This window comes from Ixodes scapularis, unplaced genomic scaffold, assembly GCF_016920785.2.
Source record: "Ixodes scapularis isolate PalLabHiFi unplaced genomic scaffold, ASM1692078v2 PGA_scaffold10__122_contigs__length_95168666, whole genome shotgun sequence".
In the NCBI taxonomy this organism is placed as follows: domain Eukaryota; kingdom Metazoa; phylum Arthropoda; class Arachnida; order Ixodida; family Ixodidae; genus Ixodes; species Ixodes scapularis.
The window spans coordinates 67,998,049-68,023,420 of record NW_024609836.1 but is presented as its reverse complement, the minus strand read 5'-3'; the positions used below and the strand labels follow the sequence as shown (position 1 = coordinate 68,023,420).

The 25,372-nt window shown below is 44.8% G+C and overlaps 2 protein-coding genes and 1 non-coding gene across 14 annotated transcripts in view; all 3 read left to right on the top strand.

Annotated features, from left to right (window-relative positions):
• The window catches only part of LOC8033381 (echinoderm microtubule-associated protein-like 2), a 120,909-nt gene extending 107,984 nt beyond the window's left edge, over positions 1 to 12,925 (top strand). For all 12 annotated transcript variants that reach the window (XM_042288658.1, XM_042288650.1, XM_042288661.1 and 9 more), the window contains 5 exons: positions 790 to 887; positions 5,746 to 5,833; positions 6,969 to 7,064; positions 7,423 to 7,553; positions 9,082 to 12,925. In XM_042288658.1, the coding sequence (XP_042144592.1) occupies positions 790 to 887; positions 5,746 to 5,833; positions 6,969 to 7,064; positions 7,423 to 7,553; positions 9,082 to 9,207 (539 nt within the window). In that variant the 3' untranslated portion in view covers positions 9,208 to 12,925. The remainder of the gene's footprint in view (positions 1 to 789; positions 888 to 5,745; positions 5,834 to 6,968; positions 7,065 to 7,422; positions 7,554 to 9,081) is intronic.
• Positions 12,926 to 14,035: 1,110 nt separating this feature from the next.
• The window catches only part of LOC8033383 (tRNA (adenine(58)-N(1))-methyltransferase catalytic subunit TRMT61A), a 98,895-nt gene continuing 87,558 nt past the window's right edge, over positions 14,036 to 25,372 (top strand). Inside the window, exons 1-2 of the mRNA XM_042288649.1 lie at positions 14,036 to 14,501; positions 17,141 to 17,410. Of these exons, the coding sequence (XP_042144583.1) occupies positions 14,177 to 14,501; positions 17,141 to 17,410 (595 nt within the window). The 5' untranslated portion in view covers positions 14,036 to 14,176. The remainder of the gene's footprint in view (positions 14,502 to 17,140; positions 17,411 to 25,372) is intronic.
• On the top strand, positions 23,975 to 24,093 carry LOC121834935. Its single transcript, XR_006077398.1, has one exon. It is a non-coding gene; the product is annotated as a 5S ribosomal RNA (ribosomal RNA).

Genomic DNA, 25,372 nt, shown 5'->3' with positions numbered 1-25,372 from the left:
GACTGTCGCGAGGCGATTGGCTTGAGGCACGTCTGACGGACTGGGAATCTACAGAGCACATTGTATAGTACACCCTGGAAGTAGTGCTGGACAACGTTGAATAGCGCTGCACAGCTATAGAAAAAACTGCTTTAGTTGTAGAATAAATAGCATCGTAGCATTATGCGGCTGTAGTAGAATTAATTGAGGAGTAGAGTAGAGCGACTGAACGGCTAGTGTACAGTTGAGCATGTAGTGTTGCAGAGGGGTAGGACAACAATTGTACAGTTGAACAAATTTTGTTGTTTCAGGAGTAGAGCAACTAGTGTAGAGTTGAACAAATAGCGTTGTAGAGGAGCGGAACAACTAGTGCGCAGTTGTAGAAAGAAGAACACTGTACAGCTATCAAAGAAATAATGTTGTGTAGCTGTAGAAAAAATTTTGTCGTCCAAATAGAATGGAAAGTATTGCATGACTGTGTCGCAACTGTGAAACAAATAGTGGGGCATGGTAACACTGTGTTGTTACAGAAGTAGTATTGTACCACTATACAAGCAGTATTTTACAAAATAATCATTACGTACTGTAGCAAATGACTAATAAGATGAATGCTGACTTGTTACATAAGCTGTGCAGCAGATAATGTTTTTTACTACAATTATGCTCAGCCCCTCAAGGTCAAATACTCCATCCACGCACAGTAATATTAAACTGAGACATCTTGTCGTTGGCAAAGAGAGCACTGCTGTATTCTGTTGGCTAACTAAGTGGACTGGTTGAACTTGAAATGCTCTTTCTTTCTTTTTGCAGATGGTCAGCTTTTGGCATTGGGCTCGCGGGACAATTTCATCTATGTTTACCAAGTTAGTGACGAAGGCCGCAAGTACAACCGCATCAGCCGATGCTCGGTGAGTAGAAGCAGCATTGGGTGTGCTTTCAAACTGTCCCTTTGTAACTGTTTGTACAAGCACAACGCGGCTGATGGCTTTTTGAGCTGCACCCTTAACAACAAGTCTGTGTTGTTTATGTTTTTGAGTGGCTGACCTCTTCTCTGTTTGTTTCTCTTTGCGGCTTCTTCATTTGCCTGTTTTGGCCAGTGAGTAATCATGCAGTCCAGATTTAGGGAAAAAGAAGTCTAAGTTTTTGTCAAAGTTTTTGTCAATTGACAAAAACTTAGAAGTCCAAGTTTTTATCAATTTAGAGAAAAATAACTCTAGACTCTACTGCAGTAGAACCCCGTTATAGTAACTCCACATGTAGTAAAACTCTGGTTATAGTAAAAGGAAGTGCCTGCCCCGTCTGAATTACCATTTCCTCTATGGCTCAACATTCTGATATGGCAAACCGTTAAAACTCGAATACCTGTTATAGTAAAACACGGCAGTACCGATGAAGTGTTATTTCCCCTCAACAGCATACTTCCTCAGTGAACTCTCTGGAGATTGGCTCCTAGAAGCTCTAAAAGTGTGCATTAACTACCAAAGCGCTACAGGCTACTGTGCTGCCGTATGATGACAGCTTTCTGAGAGAGCGTCAGTGGTGCTGCAGTCGCTCGCGATTTTTCATTCTTGGGGACCCGCGGTCGTCTGCCATGTCAAAACAGTAGGCCTAACAAAGCCGAGGAGGTGCCGCTTTTTTTTTTTTGGGTGTTCGGCACTGAACAGCACATCACAAATGATCCTCATCATAAGTGAACTACGCTCATTAAAAAAAAAAAAATGTGAAAGCCGCTTACAACTCCCTGTAATGCCGAATTAGAGTGCAGCTCTTGAGGAGGAGGAGGGAAGGGTACTGGGGGGGGGGGGGGGGGGGGGGTTCAACTAACCAGGGGGGGGTCACGTGACCTTGGGGATCCCGTGACCCCCCAATGCCAATGATGTCATCACTGACGTCACTGATGATGTCATCAGTGACGATGACGATGCGGATACCGACGGCGTCATTAGTGACGTCACTGATGACTTCACCAGTGATGATGACGATGACGATGCAAATGTCGGTGACGTCATCAGTGACGTCACTGATGACGTCATCAGTGATGATGACGATGACGATGCAGATGCCGGTGACGACATCAGTGACGTCACTGATGACGTCGTCAGTGATGATGACGATGACGATGCGGATGTTGGTAACGTCATCAGTGATGATGACGATGACGATGCGGATGCTGGTGACATCATCATCTGATGACGATGACGATGTGGATGCCGGTGACGTCATCAGTGACGATGACGGCATCGGGGGGTCACACGGCATCGGCGGGGGTCACGTGACCTCGAGGGGGTTACGTGACCTCAGGGGAGTCACGTGACTTCGGGGGGTCACGTGACCTTGGGGGGAGGTCACGTGCCCCTCCCCCCACGAGGTCACGTGACCCCGGTGGGGGGCTCGCGCGGTGTATTATGGGACATTTCCCATAATGCACCGCGCAGTTACGCTGACGGCGACGTCGCTCAAGCCGGAAACGGGCCCCTAAGAGCTGCGCTCTAAAAGCAAGTAACAATCGGTAGGGAACACTGTTCCCTACCAGTAACAGGCAGGCAGGGAACTGCGTTGGTCTTCGTCGGTAGTCGGGCAACAAAGGTGCCGTTTCTGTTGCAACCGTTGAATAATGAACCAGCAAGTGCTGCCCAGAGGAAGAACCTGAACCCACACTCACAAGGCGGGAACTTTTGTTTACTTTCGACAGTCATGGGGGCTCTAAATGCAGCAAATGCTAATGAGAACACTATGCGTGCACGACAAGCCTTGAGAGCTTCCTTGTGAAGCACGAAGCACCTACAAAACAAAGTGATGTACCCGATTTCTTTACTGCAATTTAAAAGGTGTTTTTGTAGTTCTGTTGTATGTTTTTGGACTAATAAACGTTTTGCTCCTTTCCACTCCCTTTTTAAAGCTTCAATACTATCGAGACAGGTTATAACAAAATCAACGGGAATCGGAAATCACTTCGCTACATTCGCTATTTTGTTATAACCGACTTCGGCTAACGAAGTGCAAAAGCGAATGAAAAATCATGATTGCTTCGTTGTAGCCACTAATTCGTTATAACCGACTTCGTTATAACCGGTCTCGACAGTAACAGATTTTTTAAGGTGCTCCTGATATAGTTGAAACTCCTAATATGTAGTAAAATTACTGCCCGGTCCCAACAGGTTTACTATAAAGGGGTTCTACTGTATGAGTACCTAATGTCTAGGTCTTAGGAATTGTTAAAAAGAGAGGCTTAATGTAAGAGTTGTCTTGTATACGTTACGAAGACATACCATATTAGGATAGCATTCAAGTTTTTGGTCCAGGACTAGTAATGCCAATATGGGGACAGATTTGAACTTAAATCTGCTTCCTGTTTCTGACACATGACACAATGTAACAAAACTCTGCTTTTCATAAGTAATTTTGCAACTGTAGGAAAGTGACTTTCAGAAGAGCAATGTTACGAATTAGCACACTTCAAATGGTAAAGTTTATTTACAGCTGTATGTGGAGAATAGGTCTGTATTCTCCACATTTTTATAGTTTCAGATAAGAAGTACTTTCACATTTTGCACATTCCACTCGAAATCTCTATGAAAGACACAGAATCTTTCTGACATTCCTTCAATCGTATTGGTCGTTGCAGAGCTTAAAGTCCTAGGCCTTCACGGTTTGCAAAATCTCTGGCTATACAATGGCGGCATTCCTTCCTCTTGCACGGCTACTGCCATGGGACGGCTCATGCAGTTCGAGGTTATCCCTGTAAACTCCCAGCAAATTCGAGAATGTGAGGGGCATTTGCTGGAGCGCTCTCACTAGCAAACAACCATAGTTTTGTCCAAGCATCAATTAATCAACCTTCCAATCAACCAATCAATCACACAGATCAGCCACCCAATCATTGGTCAATCAATGAGTTCTCAGTCAATCAATTGGTTAATTGGCCAGTGAATAAATTAGGGTATTAAATTTATTAGCATATTTTAAAATAAAATCGATCGACCAATATTTTTTTTTACAACGTAAATGTTTTACATATTTTTCTCTGTCGTGTAGTGTTTTCACGTTGCCTCTTTGTTTCTGATGGGAGGGAAACACTTCTCTCTGCTTCCCTCTTTCTCTTTCTTCTTTTGCCCCTCCTCTTGCCCGACCCCGACCTTACCGTAACAAAACAATACGCCTCGTTGACGTGGTGGGGGGATAGAAACCCCCGGTGAAGGACCAAGAGGCCCGTCGCCACGTTGCGCCGCACTGGGTATGGGCTGTTTGTGCGGCAGACCTTTCTCTCTTTTTTCCGCCCGCCTGCACGGTGCATGCTGCACTCGCAGTCGGAAGGCATGACATGTTGCATGGCTTTGTCGCCGACCCCATCGCCATCTTTTTGTTTCAACTCTTTCGACTCTGGAAGGCAACAAAAGATCAACTGAGAAGATGACTTTATGCTGCCTTCTGAAAGTTCCGTTGCAACAAGCATGTCTGAGTGTTCTAGGCGTACAGTTAAAGTTCACACATCTGTGTTTGACTTGCAACAGGCTGTGCCGTCCCATCTATCGGGAAGCCCGGGCCCATTTCCCGTTTGCATATATTTTATTGTTAGGCACCTCACTCGTAATGCCTCTGCATGGGCATAGGCGACCTATCAAACTGACATCTTAACGAGCTTTGGTGCAGCGTGCTTTGTGTTGCTTTTGCACCATTATACACTTAATCTTAATCATCATCAGCAATATCGAGCAAACACTCAAGCAATCGACGTCTGAATCTTGTGTGCAGCTCGACGCACATAATACAAAAAAGGATTTGTCCTGGATCAAAATACCAGTATGGCACGCCAGTATGGCAAGGGGAGCCCATTTTACATGTCAAGTTTTGTTTCTTTATGTTTAATTCTCGGGGTTTCTGTAAGATGGATGTTTTCTAGAAGTAGTTTTGCTATACACTCATGTTGCTGGTGACATATCTCCAACTAAAAGATTTAAGGGGTGGGGGGGGGGGGGAACAGTACTGCATAGTGCCTTACTCAACTCTGACACCCATTGGTTTGAGATACTGTCTTGCCTAAGCACCTTTTTGTGCACCCCTAGCATTTCCCAGCTGGCATCCATTTTTTTTTTTCACAATAAAGTGTTGCAATAATTTGAAACCCACATTTTCTACTCATGCCATTGTTAGATGTACAGTGCTCACCGAAAAGGTCCGCCTTTGGCACTTTTTTTCAAAATTTATGTGGCTATCGGTTACCTGCTCTGGGTATAGAGCATCCCTCAATTTTTTTTCTTGTGCAGGCATGAAAATGTAGCAGTTTAAATGCAAAACATAAATCACTTTTCAATCATTTTGTATGCTTCAGTTTTAAATCTAGGGACATCCTTGTGTGGTGCATGTGTATGCCTCTAACTTGGATATTTTGACAATTGAACAATGCTAGAAAACATCTTAGCTCACGAATTCGTTTCTAGATTCGAAAGAAGCCTCTAGAAAACGGGACGTGTTCCTGCATTTGACTGCACTGGCTCGCACTTCACCAAAAGAAAAGCCTGAAGCGAAATGGGCAGCTTACGGATTGGGTGTTGCAACCTCAGACATGGTGTCCCCTTTTTTCTCTATCCATCCAATTAGTTTGCGAGACTTATTATACAGTCGTATAGTGCTCGGAAAACGCCTCGTCTGTCCGCTGAGTTGCGAGACCTGTTTTAGAGTCACGTAGTGCTCGGGAACGCCTAGCATGTATGCCGGCAATAGCGCGAGGAAAGAGTGTTTATTTGTCGTGCTTGTTGCGCATGTCAGGGCCACTCTAGTTTCATCACACACCTGGACTGGTCAGAAGACAGCACCTATATCCGGTCCTGTTCGGGAGACTACGAGCTGCTCTTCTGTGAGTGTCCCTGTTGAGGATCTGTTTTCTTCCATAGAATCTGACAGCTTAAAAAATGCAAGGAGTGGCCAACCACCCTCATGCTGCTTGCTTTGCGATTTGTTTGTTTGGCGTTCTTATCAGCCAATGCCGCCATTTCATTAGCTGGGAAGTGGTGATAAGATGCTCAGAGCTTGCCACGCCCTGCATTCTGTAAGCCGTCAGCGACTCTATCTCGTTGCAGATTTTATGCCCGACGGGGCATAGAATCGTTTTCTTACACAGATCGTACACTTTGGTTTTGCTTCTACATCAGTGACAGATATCAATATAATCTAGACTAGGGGATATCTTGACTCTTCGATTTCAAGGAATCCCCATCTGTCTTAAATGGCAGCCAAGTGCTAAACCCTACCGGGGGGGGGGGGGGGGGGGCAGGAGGCAGGAGGCAGGGGGCAGAAATGCACTAGAAAGTGTCTGGCTCATAGTTATGTATCAGTGGGTGGCTCACGTCTAGAGCTTCAACTTGGACAACGCTTGACTTTGGGGGAAGGACTGTTGGGAAACTTTTGGAGCTCTGGCACCCACAAGGGTGCTCTGGAGAACCCCTGAGTTCCTCGATATCCGTTCAAGAAACCATGGTCCAGACATATTGTTTGATGGTGTTTGGGTCAGAAATGTTTAGGACAGCCTGTGCTTTGAGGCGGTATCAGTTGAAGCATGAGGCTCGTACGAGGCCCATACGAAGCTTGTACAATGTTTTGAGGTACATCGCGCAACACAGTTAGCGCGAGCAAGCGCTCTTTTTGCTATTTTCTCTTTGAATAAAAATCCTTTCATCAAAACCACTAGTGTGGTGGAGAGTGGTCATTTGGGCCACTAGCGTAAGCGGTACACTTTGGTGCCTGCCCGTACCCTTTCGAAGTCAAATGCGAAAAAGCGGCAACGTCGGGCTTGCCCTAACGGCGTCTCGCAGTGCATACGTCCGTGTTATGGGAATGGGAATTGGCCGTATCGTGAGTGTCATCCTAAGAGATTTTGATAAGACTCGCAAGAGCTACTGCACGAATAAACATAAAATCTGGACTTGCAATTCTTTGGTATACAGTAATTCGGTGTGTCTCTGACAGCTGCTTCTTTGTTTTGTGCTGTTCAGGGAATGCCCTGGTCTGCCGGCAAGTGACCAACATGTCCATCACGAGAGACCTCAAGTGGCACACGCAGAGTTGCACCATTGGCTTCAATGCATTCGGTGAGTTTGGCAGCCGCAAACATTCCGGCTTTTGCAACAATAATTGGTCTGCCTTTCTGGTGAGTTTTCTTTTTGTGTATGGCATGAGCTTTCTTTATAGTTCTTAGATACTCCTTTGCTTCATGATATACTAAATCTGGGATTGTCCTTGATCAAGCCGGTAATTAATTCTTTGTTTGCGAAGCACTCAAAACTTGCATTGTGAGGTTGTTATTTTAAAATTTGACCATTCTTTTTAAGGTCGAATCGAATGCATTGATATTCAAATTGGCAAACAGCAAGTTTTAACGTTTGTGCCTGCCTGAGTTTGTCTGTTTTACGGATACATTGAAAAGGCTGTTGTCTGTTGGGTTTTCAGGAATCTGGCCCGAGAATGCGGACGGGACAGACGTAAACACGTGTGCGCGCTCGCATTCCTCCAAGCTGCTTGTCACGGGAGACGACTTCGGCAAGGTCAAGCTCTTCTCCTATCCAGCTTCACAACCCAAGGTCAGTTTCCTTGCCCTTTTAGAATGGACGCCCCTTCCGCCTGTGACTACTGGAGCACAGAGTATGCTGGTTGTGGCTAGCTGGTAACGAAACACAATTGACAACTTACAACATAGCCTGCATGTCAGGTATCGTTGAGGCAGCGCTGTACACAAACATCCTGTTGAAACATTTAATGCACAGTTGGGGGTTGAACCTGCATCTCGCGCGAGATACAAGTTCAGACCACCAAGTGTGCAGGACTGAAATTTTTCCAGGCATACCTTTTACTCAAGGATCTTTAAAAGAGGAAAAATATAACCAGTTGTAGATTGTTTGAGCAATAATTTTGAAGACTTCACAGGCAGAAGTATCTCCTTACAAAATTTGATTATTCAGTTCAGTCTCCAGGTATTCTAAAAGCATCAAAATGGAAGTTTAGATCAGTTTGTGCCAGTTAATATGACTACAAAAATGTGCAGTGTCAGCCGATTGCAACAGAGTAGTCATGTGCAAGTAGTGGATTTTGAGTTCAAAGCGGAGTTGAAGCAAGTAGTGGTTTGGGCTGAATATTTTCTATTTGAGTATAGTTTCTCCGAGCTCAACTCGTGCAGGTTTTTCCAAACCTTCCACTTGTCCGCTTCTAAGCTCGGTTAATTTTAATGTAGCTTTATCTATGAACTATGGCATGTAAACAACAAAATTGTCACAGCTATTCTAATTGAAGGTACTTAAAAGTCTGCGTGTTATTCTTTCTTTCATTCTTTCTTCAATTTCGAATTTGACACAACAAAAAAAAAAGTAAAAAAAAAAGTAATACAAGCACAAATGATGAGCACGGGTTAGCCCCGTTGAGTGCGCTTCTCACCGAGCACATGGGCACTGCGGGAAAGCAAACGTGCGCGGAGCCCACGAGTTTTGCTTCCCAGCAGTGCACATGTGCTCGATGAGAAGCTCACTCAACGGGGATAGCGCTCTGCGATCAACACTTCAAAAAGTATGAATATTGTTGTTCATCTCGAGGCGTATATCGAACATCGTATTATTTTAAACTACTATTCGAACATTCAAATATTCGCACAACACTACAACAGCAAACAAAAAAAGGACAACAAGAATTGACTTGATTTCTAGGGCAGAGACTGCTTTGGTATTGATTCTCTCCAAGAAAGTGAGATTCATTTGTAACTCGTCTTTTCAGGGTCATTTATTAATCTAGGGTTTTTCAAACTCTTCTGTTTTGGGGAACACTGTCTCTTGATTCACAGCTGGAGTCCTCTCTCTATGCTGAGCATTAATGCAATAAAGCAGTGCAGAAGCCTAGAGGCTTCCTAAACTATAATATACATATACTAGGAAGTGTCTGGCACATGGTTAAGCAACACTGGATGGCTGAGATCTTCTAAAACGGTGCTTAAACTGGAAGAGCGCCTCACTTAGGGACAGGGATGGACGAGGAAATTTCCCACGAGGGCGGTCTGGGGAACCCTTGAATTCCTAGGAACCCGGCTTGGGAACTCATGCTTTAATCCAAATGTTCACGTTGCAGTGCCTGAGTCACGCGTATGGCGGCCACAGCAGTCACGTGACGGCGGTGGACTTCATGCCAGACGACACTCGTCTCATTTCCCTGGGCGGCCGGGACTGCAGCATCTTGCAGTGGGCCGTGCTGTGAACGCCGCGCCAGGGTGTCCCTACCACGACGAACCGTCACTTCCGAGCAATTCGTCGGGCGATCTGCTTGCCGTCGTCGTCCACGACCTCGCAGTTGTCCGCCCCCGAAGTTCCGGCTCTGTTTCCTAACGTATCGCGAGAGCCAAGGTGTGCCGAAACGTTCCGAGAAAGCGTAGCTAGGCTGCTATTGTCCGGTGATGACGCATAGGATGTTTTCAAGTACTAACTCGTGCTTTCAAGACGTGGAGCTCGGCAAATTGGAAACCTAGATCGTCTGCTGCGTACATCGCTAGCACCCAGCCTGTTCTCAGCATGCGAACTTGTTGCGCTGCAATGGTGTAGCTTGCATCGTCACTCGAAATACGATTAGCAATATCAGGGTATTGAAAAGGACAGAATCGCTTCCGTACTTGCATGCACGCTCGCACTTTGGTTTTCTCATATGATTACGACGCCGTTGCGCATGGATTCGGGGTACGACAGTGGCCTACGTCTTGCCACTGATTCGGAAGCTGCGTGCCATGTTGCGACGCCTCCGGAAGAATGTATTGAAGCTAGACTGAGTTGTAGTGTAGTAGAATCCTGGGGTGGATCAGTTGACCCTATGCACCGAGACACTAATGTGGCGGCGCAAAACCTGAAGGGCACTCCTGCATTTGCAACTTGTATTTGCAAATAAGGGGTGAAGGTGCGTTTGGCTACCCAGTTATCTCGGTGATCTACTGGCTTTGTCAAACCTGCGGAGTTTTGTGCACAAGCATGAATTATGCAGAATGGAAAGCTACAATCGCTGCTTAAATTAGCCCTATTGTATGATAGAGATGTTTCAGCCCTTCATGTTGCCTAAACCAGAAGTTTAAAGATATGTTCAGGAATTGGAGTGGGTGCCCCAACCAGTCCTCAAATATTTGGGAAGCAATCGCTCCTATCGGAATTCAGGCGCATTGTTTCCTCCGCAGATAACGTCCCGAAATCCCATTATGTTTCAGATTTATGTAACATCAGGGCCTAAAAGCAACGTCCAGTATGTATATGGGGTTAGAAAAGCTGCACAGAGTTTTCTGATTTACCCACTTTTCACTGCAGCTCAGTCTAGCAGCCTAATAATTGTACCTTTGATAAGAGGCCTAACTGGTGAGCTTGTCTGTTCTATGATTGTGCACAAATGTAGGACTTGTGAGTGAAACATGCCTTGAGATGGGAGTTGGTTTTGGTTGTTATACAGGGAAGTGATGCCAGATTGAGAAGAGGAATTGCTGTTACATGGCAGGCTGAAGTCCGCATTTTCTACCTTTAATTAAGAGGCAGCAGTGCAACCCTTTGTGACCGAGGTGGTGTGTGGCATCATCCTTTTCTGGAAGTGCTGTTTTGGCGTTGTCGTGCTAGTTCAGAAATACTTCGGATCCGGTGTCGTCCAGATTACACGGCCTTTAATAACTATGCTGCAAGGGCAAGAAGTCACTGAAAATGGCTAGGAGCCATGGCTCTCGAACTAAAAACGGGAACTGACTGCCAGAAACGTACTGGGGCACGAAAGGTGCTGTATGTGTATTGCCCAGTTCGGTCGAGTGCTGCTAATCGTTTTGTTTGCCGTAGTGAGCAAAGCTTGTTGGCTTTCGAGGTGACGTCCACGTTTGACCTGTTCTTCCTGTGAATGATAGTGTGAGCTTCTTGGGGTGAAAGTGATTGGGGACTTTGCCACCAGGTTAAGCAAGTCTGAACGTTGTCACTGGGATTGCATCGCTTTGTTTTGGAGTAGCTCTCGTAATGCATTTCTTACGTTGTAGTCTTCGTACGAGGGGTTGTAGTTTTATATCTTTGTGGCACGACTACAAGGTGCTGTTTTTGAGCATGTTTTCCTGGAACTGTTTCGGGTGCCTGCAACAAAGAGGACGTCTGGAAAAGAAGCAATACTCGATTGCAATTTAGCATCACCAAGCGCCTGATGTGTTGGAAGAGCTAGCAAAGTTCCAGCCCTTTTGATACCTTGTGTTTCCGTTGCAAGTGCGTGAAATGTTATGGTACCGGTAGAGTGCGCACAGAGGTAGATTTTGTTTATTTGCCAGTTTGGCAGCTTATTGGGGACAGCTTGCGTTTCTCGCGACCTTTTTTGCCAAACAAATGCAGTTTGTGTACTGCATTGCTACGCAACCAATTTTCAGATTACGCTCGTAGATTCTGACTTCAAATTTTGTTATCTTCGTTTAATTTTTTTGATTGAATGAGCTTCATGTATTGTCAGCAAACACAGTCATTTAGCATTCAGTCACAGCTGTGAGCGTCAAATTGACACATGCCTTTGCTAATTTTTTCTTGAGTCGTTTTGGCGCATTATTAAAGATTTTGTGAGGATGTTCAAGCCAATCAACTACGAAGTTGAGTGGCTAAGCCTTTAGTCTCACTGGTATTTTTTTTTTGCTAAATAAATATATTAAAATAGATGGATAGCACATGCACTGGCATAAATTGTACATTGAAGATGTCTCTATAGACGGAAGGAATGTTTCGTTTCTTGGTCAATACATCACTCGTTCGCATACAAGTGAAAAAGCAGCTTCGACCGCAGTCACCTTGTTTCTGATTTCAAAACTTTGGTTCCATTCTGAAGCCCACAAGAGTGCGTTCACGGCCGGCACATCATTGAATACTATTTCGTACATAGAGCAAAAACGTGTGGATTCATCGCTGCCATGGTTGCTGTTCATATGCAGTCAAGGATCAGGGCCAAGATCACATTTATCACTCATCACCTTGCAAATGCTCACTGAGCAAGTGACACAGACATTGAAGACATTTATCTTTATAGTGAAATATCTCTGCAAGCTGCACTTGCATAACTGCACATGGATGCCACTACGGGAGTGCACATTTGGTGTTTGTCAGTAACGACAGCTGGCAAATATGATGTATGACTGTCAAATAAAGTTTGATAAGTATGTCACTTTAGTGAACTTTGCTTCGGAGTGTGCACAATGTTTGTGGGAAATCTTGATTGGAGATGGATCTTTTTCTTTCAGCATTTCATATATTTAACTTCGTTGTCTGATAGGTGCAGAGTTTGGAGCCGCTCAACAACTCTTTTGCTCTGCCTATTGATTGAGTTCAGGGGACAAACCCTTTGTGCATGTGAAACAAACGCAAGGCAGATGTTAAATATGTAATGCAACACGACACAATGGTGCATTCTGGACATTTTAACACAGTGCTTGGCAATTCCATGTGCCACAAGATATACAGTCTGTTTTTTTCTTTGCAGCTTATAAGCTTTTAAAAGCGCATACTTTCATGCTCACTTTTTGAGTTACTGCGAAGCACGGAATCTATGTCTGAATTGTGTTCTGATGCACACTCTCAAACACTTGGCGAGTGAAGGTGCCGCCAGGGAATGTGACGTCCAATGCTGGGTAATCCTACTGTAAATCCATAACCGGTCAGTGTCTCAAGGGAAGTTTTAACATATCCTAGACTTGAAGTTCGGTGGTCTAGCCGCAACATTGCCAGCCCCGAACCTATCCTCTTCGGCAGATTGCTGGTTTTTGGCATCCCTTGCATGAATGAGCACAGCGTGTGGTCTGTGTAGTACCTAGCAAATATGTGGTTTCAGACTATGCCCATATGTTACCATTAGGTAGGCATTATTTATTTTGTATGTGCCTCAAGCGCCGAAGACGATTGCATCGTTTTGTAAATAACTCGACAATAAATTGCGCACCTCACAACTTTGGATTGGTTTGTTCTTTTTTACTCATTTTGCTGAGTTCAGTCTTGGCAATCGTGGTTTCATGATAAAGACATTCATTCAATTTCACTGTGCCGGTCCACACATTGATCGACTTTGTTTATTTAATTTATGAGTGAACCTTTTTCTTCTTATACCTTGAAAATGAACAACTTGTTGCTGAACGCTCGGCCATCGCCCAAATGTAGTGCTAGAGGTACTACATTTGGGCGATGCCAAAGTTTCAGAACTATTACCTCAGTCAAAAGTTATAAGTGATTTCCTGAATATTTCAAACAAACTACTTATTTCATCATATGATGGCACCACAAAATGATGGTTTCGAATGGGCTGACTGGGCCACGACCTCCTCTAGGAGGTCGTGGACTGGGCTGACCGCTATTGCCTCTAAAATTTTGGAAGTCTTTCCAGGTAGGGTTGGTTAGGAAAACAATTTTTTCATCCAAGGCAACAGCTTGCTGACAATAACTCAACAACCTAAATTCTCCGCACAAATGTTGCGCTAGAGGTCCAAACCAGAGGCCGAAGTTTCAGCACTTACCATTCAAAAGTTCCGTAATTTTCTTAAATATTGAATAGGAAAATGGGGTCCATTTTCGCGGCTGGGGCCGTCATTTCCCAACTGAAATTTTAGGAAAATCATAACTTTTGAAAAAGATAATGGTTACTTTGTACACAGTTCTCCTATCTGAGCATGGCAGACGGCCGCTAGTTAAAGTAATTTGACGCGTTCTGTCCGTTTTGCTGGTAAGGAATGCACAGCCCCACAGGAGACTAGGGAGAAGGAAGTGACGTCAACGACAGAGCAAACGCAGATTGGATGTTGACAGAAGAAAACGAAATCAACACCCAATCTGCGTTTGCTGTGTCGTTGACGTCACTTCCTTCTCCCTAGTCTCCTGGGAGTCCAAAAAGCGCAACATAGCACCCCTGATCACAACCTGGGGACTCTGTCTGAGGGCACTGGTAGGTGGCGCAAGTTACCCTCTAACTCAAACTAAATGCCCAACGTGCAAACGTTTATCTATATATTTGTTAACTGCTTACTTCTGCCATCTGTCGCCAAAATGCGTAACCAATATTTGTATTTTTCCTGCGCGTCGTGCTGGTTGTGCAGCCCAAAGCACGTGTGCTGCGTGTGCCCAACGTTCTTCAAAGTTCGTGTTCCTTCTCCGTTCGTGCGAAGCCGCGAAGAGTTGTCACGTTTTTTCGTGGCCGAGGTTTTCCGGTCATGAACTTTCTTTCGCACAAGGAGTGCGCGGAGGAGGGCGACACCGCGATCGTGTACCTGAGCTTCGCCAACATCTATGCGGTAAAGCTCTCGCGGGGTGAGGTGTTTCAGACCAAGTACGGAGCCCTCAAACACGACGACGTGATCGGGCGGACGTACGGATCCAGGATCAACTGTTCCCGCGGCTATGTCTTCGTGCTGGCCGGAACCCCCGAGCTGTGGACGCTCACGCTGCCCCACCGGACGCAGATTCTGTACACGCGGGACATCAGCTTCGTCACTTTGCAGCTGGATCTCAAGCCTGGTTCGGTGGTGTGCGAAGCCGGTGAGCTGTGTTTACGTCGACATGCCCACGACATGCCATTCGATATGGCGTCGCGCGCTGTCAGTCGCGCAAACGGCCAGGGTCGGGGGGTTATGTATCGTCATTTTGTTACGAGGTGTCTAGCTCCAGTGCGCTCACTATCTAACAACAAAATGACAGATTGATGTTTGAAAGCGTCGGACAGCCTCGGATTTCTAAGCAACAAAAGCGGGGTTGCAGGCGAGCTGATGTAGGACTGACATGTAACCCAGGAGCAAGGGGAAAAAGGGACGAATAGCACGAAACTCCGCACAAAGCTGCAGCGTTTGTAGAAAGGTCACTGTTATCCGCAGGACACTGACACTCGCTATTTTTCTATAGCAAATTTACATTACCAACAAAGGTTTTTTTTTCTTTTTAATATATTATGAAGGTAGTAATATTAATGTTGAGGGGCCGCGACATACAAAATGCTGATATCTGACCCAGCATAGATGCCCAAACCAAATATTGAATGGATATGTCCATGCAGGGGCAAATTTAGAGGGGGGGTCCGGATGTCCTGACCCCCCTCTTGATTTCTGCATGTGTAAAATTTAGGGCGTAAAACGAGGGAGAGGGGGTTCCTAAATATATGGTGTGCTGAACAACACCTGACCCCCCCTCAGGAAATTCCTGCATCCGCCCCTGTCCATGTGTTAAATGCTTTCCTTTGGAGTGTTCTTTGCCATCCTGTTCGCCTTAGTTCACTTCAGATATCTAGCATCTGCTGCTGCATCATACTACACTTCTTTCAGCTTAAATCCAAACGCAGCTGACACCACAAGCTAATGGGACCAATCAAGCAGCGTCAAAAGCGCAAGTCACTGGGCCTTTTCTGTTTATTATTGGTTCAGGGATGAAAAGAACAGGGACAGAATCTGGATGAACATTTGACGCTTTCTGATTGGTCCTATGAGCTCATAATGTCGGCTGCATCTGGACTTAGGCTGAAACGAAGTATAGCTTGCATAGTTACAATAACGAGCGAGACACTGACTATTCCTCACTAATACAACAAGCAGTGTCCATATCATTAGACTGTGACTGACAAAATGCCTTCTTTTGTTGACAAGAAGTGAAATTTAGCTTTCAGCAAACGTCGAATTTACCGGATGACCACTGTGAAGCTTCCTTGACTATAGTCCAGGAGTGCAATGTAATGTGGCACAGACTAAACCTTGATGTAGACAACTGAATTATGCAACACTAGCTTCTACGCTAGTTGCTTAAAGCCCGATGACCAAACCCGATATTCTACAAGGCTTTCCTCCTCACATCTTTGAGCGAGGGTAGCGAAGGATGGAAAGAGGAGACTAAAAAAGTCGGGCATGAGTCTGCGCGCGCCAGTCGGATGGTTCATTGTGCAAGCACATGAATGGAGATAAGCCAGCTAAACGGGTGCCCCCACAATGGACACCTCACAGTCTGTGCCATCCTGTTCTGCGCCGGAGGATTAGTGATGGAACCTTCCAGGTCTAAGGTCCAAGACCAGGAAACGAGAACCAAGTTTGTTTCTCATACTGTGCGGTACGTCTTCGCTGGGTGCTGCTTTGATCAGCACAATTTTTAATCAGCGTGAATTGACATCCTTTTTTTTTTTTATGTCTGCTGCCCCTGTCGGAAGCCTGGATCAGAATCCATTGGAAGGAAAATTTGAAGCCCACAAAGAAAAAAAGAAGTGTGGGGAAGCTTTATTCTTTTACTATTTGCAGGTTGAAATGTTTCATTATTTATTTGTCGTCCATACCGGATATGCCTACCAGGTGTCTGGGGTTAAGATTAAGTGAAAAAGGTCTATACCATAAGGCATGCAAGTTATACTTCGTTCACTCACAGACCACTGCATCTAGGAAGCAGGATCTAACTCCCCTTCTCGGGAGGTAGTGGCTTATTTCGCCGGTACAGGCAATCGCGTGTTTTCATACTCACAACTTTCGAACCAGCATCTGCATGGGGCTGCGCATGCGCAGGCAATATTTCCCAAAATCATGGATATCTTTCCAATAAAACGAAATGAAACACCAAAAAACAAAGAATGGTTTCCAACAATATTTAGCAAAGTTGCCCCCTCCTCCTCCTCTTCCCTTTCCCCTGCCCCCCCCCCCCCCAAAAAAAAAAAAAGAAACGAAAAACTTCAAGGGGAACATATAAAGAAATATCAGCACAGGGCTTGCTGACTAAAAACCTCCACTGACGTCCACAGCATTGTAACTCAAGGACTCAAGGAAGGCACCACATAGCCAATGGGGGGGGGGGGGGGGCCTCCCCTAAATCTTCCATTTTGCTGGGACTTCCTATCCCCCCTCCCCCTCCTACAGCATTTTGTCATAGGTGCCCCCCTTTGAAACAAAATCCTGGCTCCATGCCTGACTCAAGGCTGCTTGTCAGTCATGTTATGATTGCTCTTTTGTATCCTAATCTCTATCTTTTTTTGTCTAGTTGGAGTCACGCAAGTGTAGGGCCGTGGGGTAGGAAACGAGGGGGGGGGAGGAGGAAGCGAGAGAAGAGTGGAAAACATGAAATGGTCGTCGACCTTTAAAGCCAAAGTAGCGTTGGATCTTTTTACGAAATGCACTGTTTCTGGTTTTAAAATTGTTAAATGTTTTCCCCCTTTCAAGGAACTGGGAGTGGATCAATGACTCACGCCCTTGCAAGGACTGTGGCCCCAGATGGACACATCTACACCTTTGACTTCCACGAGCACAGGGCCGAGGTGGCACGAAAGGAATTCGAAGAGCACGGACTCAATCACGTAGTGACGGCCGCGCACAGAGACGTCTGCCAGGACGGCTTCGGCCTGGAAGACACTGCCGACGCTGTCTTCCTCGACCTGCCACATCCCTGGAAAGTCATCGACGCTGCCGCGAAAGCCCTAAAGTCTGAAACAGGTGAGGGAGCTTTCTGCTTTCTAGCTGACAGAGCTTGTTCTTGTGGAGTCGAGTGACACTAGGCAGTGGTTTCGGAAGCATTCAGGGAGTGGGGAAACGATGGGAGGGGTGATTTCCAAACTCTTTTGTCAGATTGTTTACTAGAAATGTTGAATGGGAGAAGGGGCGGGTGACCTCTTCTGCCCCTTCCCCCCCACAGCAATGCCGATGCCTCCGACACCAGAGCAAATATTCAGTAAGTTCTGCTTATGTATGTGACAAAAACTTGTGTCCGCAACCTTTATGCCACCTCCTTGTCACCAAACGGTATAAAACACATGGTTAAGCAAGCGCTATTGTTAACTCCATTTCAGCATTCTGCATAACTTGACGAAGCAATAATTCAACGGACGCCGTGTGAGCCATTCGGAATGACAGCGCGGCATGCGACATTGTATCGTGAGAGAGCACTCTCCTCGTGGAGAGCTGTTGCAAGCTTTGCTCCCGTCACCATAATTGCTTCACAAGCGTTGTAGTGCGTGGCCTTTGCCAAGTCATGTTGGAAATGGAGTATAAGTTTTCACCACACTGCTAGCAAGTAATTTCTTGCTCTTTCTTCCTTGACTTTTGAGTCCCCAGGAGGTTATCTGCTAACATTTATGACTTTGTGGAGGACGGGGGGAGGAAACGGCAACATGGCTGAAATGAGACATGATTGGGTTGATGAAGATGAGAGTAATTATGAACCAGTGGGGATGGTTCAAACATGCTGAGCTTATGTTTACAATTGAGTGCAACTAGCCAGTAGGATATGGTCACCAACAGTAGTGGAAGAGCCATATTTCAGTAATGGGGGGGGGGGGGGGGGGGGGGGGGTGTAGCAAGGAGGGGTATGTAGTGTGAAGGATTGCAATTTGTTTAAAATGGGGTTTGTCTCAAGACGTGCCAAAAAGTCACTACTAAGCCCCCTAAAAATATTTTTTTTCTGCTACTAAATCACCTGATCAGTGCCTAGACTTCTTCCCTCGATTTTCAAGCTACTAAAGGTCAAAATCTACTAAAGCTTTGAACTTTTGTGTCTGTGCTATGCATACTGTCACAGATAGTCATGAACCTAAAGCATGATGTGATTTTATGACACAAATGTTTTGCACCCTTCAACATGATCTTTTAGCATTGTGTCACAAGGAAAGCTATTTGCAGTTCTTATATAAATGCCTGAAATTGGTCAAGTACTACACCAGATTTTTAAAGCACTTTCAGCATAAAAGCAGTGTTTGGTAAAATACATCTAAAAAGTACTAGTAAGTACACCAGGCACATTGTACTTGGAAGCAGACTTGTACACGTTACTGATAATAGTAAGGAATTACATTTACAATTACTCAAGGCTAAATTATAATTTATTACAATTACAATTACCCTCTCATAAAAGTAACTAACCGTTACTCCAAAAAGTAATCCGTTACTTTCGTGGCGTTACTTTTGACATTATTGTCCTCAAGTAAGAAACAAAGGGAAGAGGGTTATTCAAGTTCTTATTGTTGCAACGTGTTCCATTTAATGACCTTGAGTATTTTGAGCAACTGCTGGCTCTCGAAAGTCTCGTCAGACATTTTGCACTATCTCTTACTCAATATGCCGACTGCTACGCTGAACACCATTTGAGCTGAGGCACTGGATGGGAGTGCCATATTGTTCCTCACGAATGCTTCATGCTCTGCACTGAGCTTTTTCAGCGAAGCAAGGGAAGTACTATTTACCTCGAATGTAGAGCAAAGCTTCGTCGTTGCAGCCGTTGCTTGCTATTCGAGAGATTTAGTAGATCCTTCTGATACCTCGGATACTTGCGATAACGGTACCCGATAACGATATGATGCATATGCAAAGACGGTGGCGAAGTATCGGATATCGTTATCGGAGTCATCGGACCGATCTACTAAAATTCTCCATTGTCTAAATCGCGAAGCTGTGGAAGTCATCAATAGCAAAACATAGTTGTAACAGTAAGGTGATAATTAAATAAGAAATAAGGTTTGGTTCGATATTCTTCTTCCTTTGGTTCTGAACAGTTCGAGCCTCACTTGAGACGTTGGTGAATAAGAAGAAGTTTCCAGTATACAAATATAAGTAATAAAAGAAAACGAAGGACACTCATAATAACAATTAATTAGAACGTCGGTTAAAACAAGGAAATGTAAATGTGCGTTTGCCATGTGTACCTTTCTTGGTGCCGTTCAAAAAAGCACGGAGCACGAACCGACTGCAGTTTACTCCGGTGTTCTCCAGGAGTCCAGATAGACGTCCGCTGATGCCACGGGCAGCAAAGGGTAGAGTACTAAGTAAGCGGCGCCTCACGAATTTCACTCTCTCCTCAAGCCCAGAATATCAAGTCTACGTCAGTCACCAATATGTTTTATTTGTAAAAATATCTGCTTGAGATAAGATGCGTCCTGCTGGGGCAAAGCAGGACGAAGAAGAAAGGAAGACTATTACCATTTTCTAAGTGCTCGCAAAAAGCTGACTCACAAAAAGGGTAGGGTAGACGGAGCGTTGTCTCGTGTTATGACATTATGAAAATGGTCGTAGTCACTATAACCGAGAAGGACATTGCTAATTCTTTTCAGTGCACTTAGCGCCTCGAGTTTTTGAAGAGGCGGACTTGGTGTCCTCCTCTCCCCGTCTTCGACCGCAAAGAAAAAAACAAAGGTACTAAAACGAACCGGAAATAACTTGCCCCCCCCCCCCCCCCCCCCCCCCTTGCAGAAATGTTCATTTGGATTTTTTTACATTGTTGTTAGGGTCTAAAAAAATAGTTCAGGGGCTTGGTGTTGCAAGAAAAGGCTTTGCGGAACTGAAGAGTGTCAAGCCTCACTTTGCGCTGGTCAATTTGCGTGACAGTGTCACTGCGCTCGACTTTACAAAAATGAAAAAAAAAAGGGGGGGGGGGCGTGTCCTGACAAAAAAGATGTAACGAATTACAAGGAATCCGTTACGTCAAAAATGTAAGGGAATCACTTTAAAATTACTCTAGAAAATATGTAATTATTCCGTTACTAAATTACTGATAAATGTAAGGGATTACAAGTAATTTCGTTACTTGTAACGGATTACGTACAAGTCTGCTTGGAAGTAAAGTACTACTAATGCAATGTACCTTCAAAGTAATGCACAAGTATGTTTTAACACAATCTTTCATGATTCCCTTTCATTCTCCTATACAGTGTTTTTTTTTTGTTTGTTTCTTTTGAAATTGGGTATGCATTGTTTTAGGAATAGGCATCAGTTATTTTTAGATATGGCAGCGAATATTGGATAAAATCTAGTGGCCACAGGGTAGTTGTTTTTCTCTCGTTGACTAACTATGTAACACAATCAACTTATGAGCAACTTATTTGTTGTCAAGGCATCTACATTTTTGGAATGTACTTTAACTAAAGTCGGGAGTTGTACTTTCTTGGAAGGTGCCAGAAAAAAATACTTTAAGTAAAACACATGTATATACTCAGAGAACATGTTCCTAGTAAAGTACAACTTTATAAAACCTACCTGAAGTAGTACTTTAATTACAGTGTACTTAAAGTACTCACTAACACTTTATAAAATGTCTAGAATGGAGTCCTGCTAAACCTGGTGAGGTTTATGCCAGGGACTCAAATCGTTACCATAACCGAAACCGAAAACCATTTCAAAACAAATTTTTTCAGTAACCATAACCTGAAAGAAACCATTATTTGACATTTATGAAAACCTTAACCGTTAATTAGTTACCGGTAACCAATATTAACCAGAAAATAAAAAGATTAGTTTTTCTCAAGAATGACCTCGAGGAGGCATCTTGGAGTGTCGTGGCAATTTGACAGAGTTACCGTCAGCGAATGGTGCATCTGGTAAATTTAAATTTTGGGTTAAGAATATTTGATTAGAATCAATGGCCGAGCTTAAAATAGAAAGTCTCTATTTCTAAATCTGACACACTCCTACAATCGCGACATGTGTTCAGTATGTGTCGCCTTCAAGGTGTTAACTAATAAGTTAGAATTCTGAGATATCTGTCCAACCCGATTCTTTCAAAACCATGGATGTTCCTGACCTGCAACTGGGGATGTCGTGAACCGGTTGAGGTGCGAGTTCTACCAGGTTCAACGTTTTTGAACCTTTATAGAAAAGTTTGAGAAAGTTTGATTAGGGTCTGAATGTTATGCGCATGCGCCACGGGCTGGCTCAGTTGGCTTTGGATTGGATGGTGATGACCGAACGATCAAGTCAAACGTTCTACGTTACTAGAACAACTCAGTTGGGGAACTGCCATAGAGCCTGCTTTGAAAAAGTGGCTGCGTTCTGTACTCGAGAATCGGGCTAAAGACAATCGCAACGCCGCCATTTCTCCCGCAGCGGCCACTCCGGGATCTGCACGGCTGCTCGTATTGGTTTAGATTGAGCCGCGCAAGGGCCAGTGGCGCCATCTCGCATTACCATTTCGTAGCTATGTAAATGAGCTTTTATGTTTTGACTCGTCGCTAAAAGGCGGCGCTGTTACCGCATTTAGTTCGGTTTAAATGGACGCCAGCGGCCAGGGTTTCAAGGGTAAGTTTCCCAACTTAGTGTTTTAGTAACGTTGGCTTTTAGTAAGGGCGCACTGTTTGGTTGTTTATAATATAATCAAGAATAAGTTATGTTATTAACTTTTACGTTATTAAAATTATGTTCCGTTGATTGTGACTATTTATAAAACAAAGGAACCTATTCCGTAAAAACATTTTCTCCAAACCTAGACACGCTTGTTTCAAAGTCTAGCCACACTGTCCACAAAGTCGAACCTTGTAGAACCTTTCGGTTCGACGTAAAAATCCAGTCCGACCGAAGTTTGTGACATCCCCAGTTGCAACATATCTGTAGGAGAAGCTCCCCCTCCAAACCTAGGAGAAAAATGGCGCTACTATATAAATGAACAATTTTTCTAGCGTCACAGAATCGTATAGCGAGAAACGTGCGCTTCTATAACCACATGCACTTGCTTGGAAATACCACATATTTCGTAGGTCTAACAGCACACAACAATGAAGACTAGGGAAGGGAACAAACAACACAGGACAAATTTTTACAGCTTTTTGTGCTGTTCGTTTTCCTCCTTAGTCTTCCTTCTTTTGTGCTTTTATATTTCCATTATGTTTCACTTTCGTCAACTAGTCCAGCTCTCAAATTTATCACTTTATTCCACTTGGCAGTATTTTACTTGAGGAGGGCTATAGTTCTGTTCCTTCCTTCGGTGTGAGCGAAGTCTCTTCTGCATACGTTAGGTGGCAACAAACTATAGCAACAAGAAGGTGCGAATGGTTCTTCCAGCGCCCAATAGGAATTTTCTTAGGGTTGTTTACAGATGCTACCGAACAGCAACGTAGCAATGTTTATTTTTATTATATAGAACGCGATTATCCCCGAGTAGCGGGGGTGATATGTATGCCTGTGTATCAAACTATATAGTGCAAATAGATGTAGTGAACAAGTTTTGAACTTAAAACATGTGCAACTTTTTACCGATTAGAAGTACTGAGACGTTTCTGAGTTTGTGTTATTGTGAATGTCCCGTTGTTGGATATCTGTTACTGCTTTAAATTGTTTATTATAAAACGGCATTCTAGCATTTCAATAAAGCAAATTATTGGAGAAACCGAACTGCACCGGTTTTTGGGAATGTGTAACCAGTAATCGAAACCGTATAACTTAAAACCGAAACGAAATCGATATCGACAGGAAACAGTAACTGTCCGAAACATTATAGTTTTCGGTTTGAGTCCCTGGCTTATGCACCTGCTTTTTACAATTTCACTACGGGAACTCTGTTTCTTTGTAATCACAGTAGTCACTAATAATAAGAATGGTTTATTTATTTAATCTAACCTCCAGCGCCCAAAGTGCATTTTTGCTAGGAAGTTATAATATAGAACATACAAAAACATTATCTATTTCATATAACAAAGGCTAAAACAATATATATATATATATCAGAAGAAATCTTGAATTTTTGCCATATTTTTTTAAATATCCAGTGCTGAATCATTCCTCAGAGAACGGATTCTGTATGGTGGATCCTGTTGCCTCTGAATCAGTTGAGGAGTTTCTGAATTAAGACTTAGGAATGCTTCGATGTTAACTAATCTGTCTCAGAGGATGCTGGATTTAACGTAATCTTGTTTACACTGAATCCTTTTTTTCAAAAGTATAAAAAGCTGTCCTACATTTTGACCTCAGCTTCGGCTTAGGGTGGTAGAATGGATGATGCAACTTTTCCTGTACTTCCGTAACTGAGCTGAATATTTTCACAAGCTCATCAACTTCCCTATTTTAAAAGAAAATTGGGATTGTATCGAAATAATTTCACAATGATTTTGCGTTACTCTCACGGATTCTTTTGATTTCGTGTGAAATTGTATTTAGTTATCCTGTTTGTTACAAACCTCCGTCGTTTTTTTTTTTAAATTTAATTAATCAAAATATAAGTGTTAGGGAATGGGACGAGAAAGGCCATACAAGCAAAGCGCTTGCGTTGCAATCTACCTATTTCCTTTTGGTAGCCTCGATATCGCCATCGGCCATACCATGCTGAATGCGCCGGTTCTCGTCCGATCACCGAAGCTAAGCAGCATCGGGCTCCGTCAGTACTTGGGAGGGAGACCACCTGGGAACACGGAGTGCTGATGGCACATTTTGTTTTTAAATACGCTGGTGCTTTCTTTTTTGTTTGATTAATTAAAATATAAGCGTTAGGGAATGGGACGAGAAAGGCCATACAAGCAAAGCGCTTGCGTTGCAATCTACCTATTTCCTTTTGGTAGCCTCGATATCGCCATCGGCCATACCATGCATTCTGTTTCCGGCAGCCGATTGGAGCGGACGCAGGATGGCTGGCTCCCACGGAGCTGCGATAACGGTCGACGCCGGCCGCGGTGACTCGGATTCTTTTGCTCCGAAGGAATATCGTATTTCTTTGCCGCCCTTGCCATCAGGTGATGCAATGAAGAAGGTAGTTGTTCTGCACTGCGACATTGCCGGAAGACCGTACCGCATTGAGGATTTTCGGCGGCCGCTGGAAGAACTGGGTGTCATCAGGGAAGTGGCTGGCATTGGGGCATATCAAATGTCCCACGTCTGGCTGCTCAAACTTCATACCGACGTGGCCAAGCTCAAGTTGGTCGAAGCGGGGCGGCTCGAAGTCAAATGCCGCACATGCCTCGTCGTCGACCCAACGAGGCAGGAAGTTCGAGTGAAACTTCACTGGGTGTCGTTCGACGTCTCAAACGAGGACATCCGAAAGGCCTTCGCGGATTACGGCAAGGTAAAGGACGTTTCCTTTGACCGGTGGAAGGTGGCTGGCTTCGAGGGGGCCGAGTCCACCACCCGGATTGTACGCATCGTACTCCGGGAGGGAGTCACCCTCGAGCGCCTTCCGCACCAGTTGCGTTTCGGAAGCGGCACGGTCCTAGTCGTAGTGCCTGGACGAGCTCCGATTTGCCTCCGGTGCCGCAAGACTGGGCATATCCGGCGGGACTGCCGGGCCCCAAGGTGTTCTGAGTGCCGCGCCTACGGGCACGAGCAGCAGGACTGTGTGCACTCGTACGCACGAGCTGCGGTACGTGGTGCGGGTGATGACCAGAATGACCTCCTCATGGACGAGGAGGAGGCGGAAAGAGCGGCGGCTCCCACTGCGACTTCGACCGAGCAGCCCACCCCGGTTGACAAGGGCGGCCGGCCAGACACCGGCCCGAAGAAGGCGAGCGTCGTGGGAGCGAAGCAGCAGGAGACTGCAGCCTCTGGTCCTGCTGTTGAAGACTCGTCGACGTCTTCTGTGCCGGAAGGCGATGCAAGGGACGTTGCCGCGACGGACAGTGAGCCCACCGTCTCTGAAATGGACCTTGACAAGACTGCCGTGAAGCGTCGCCATGAAGGCGGTGCTGAGTTATCTCAGGAACGGCGGCTACGACA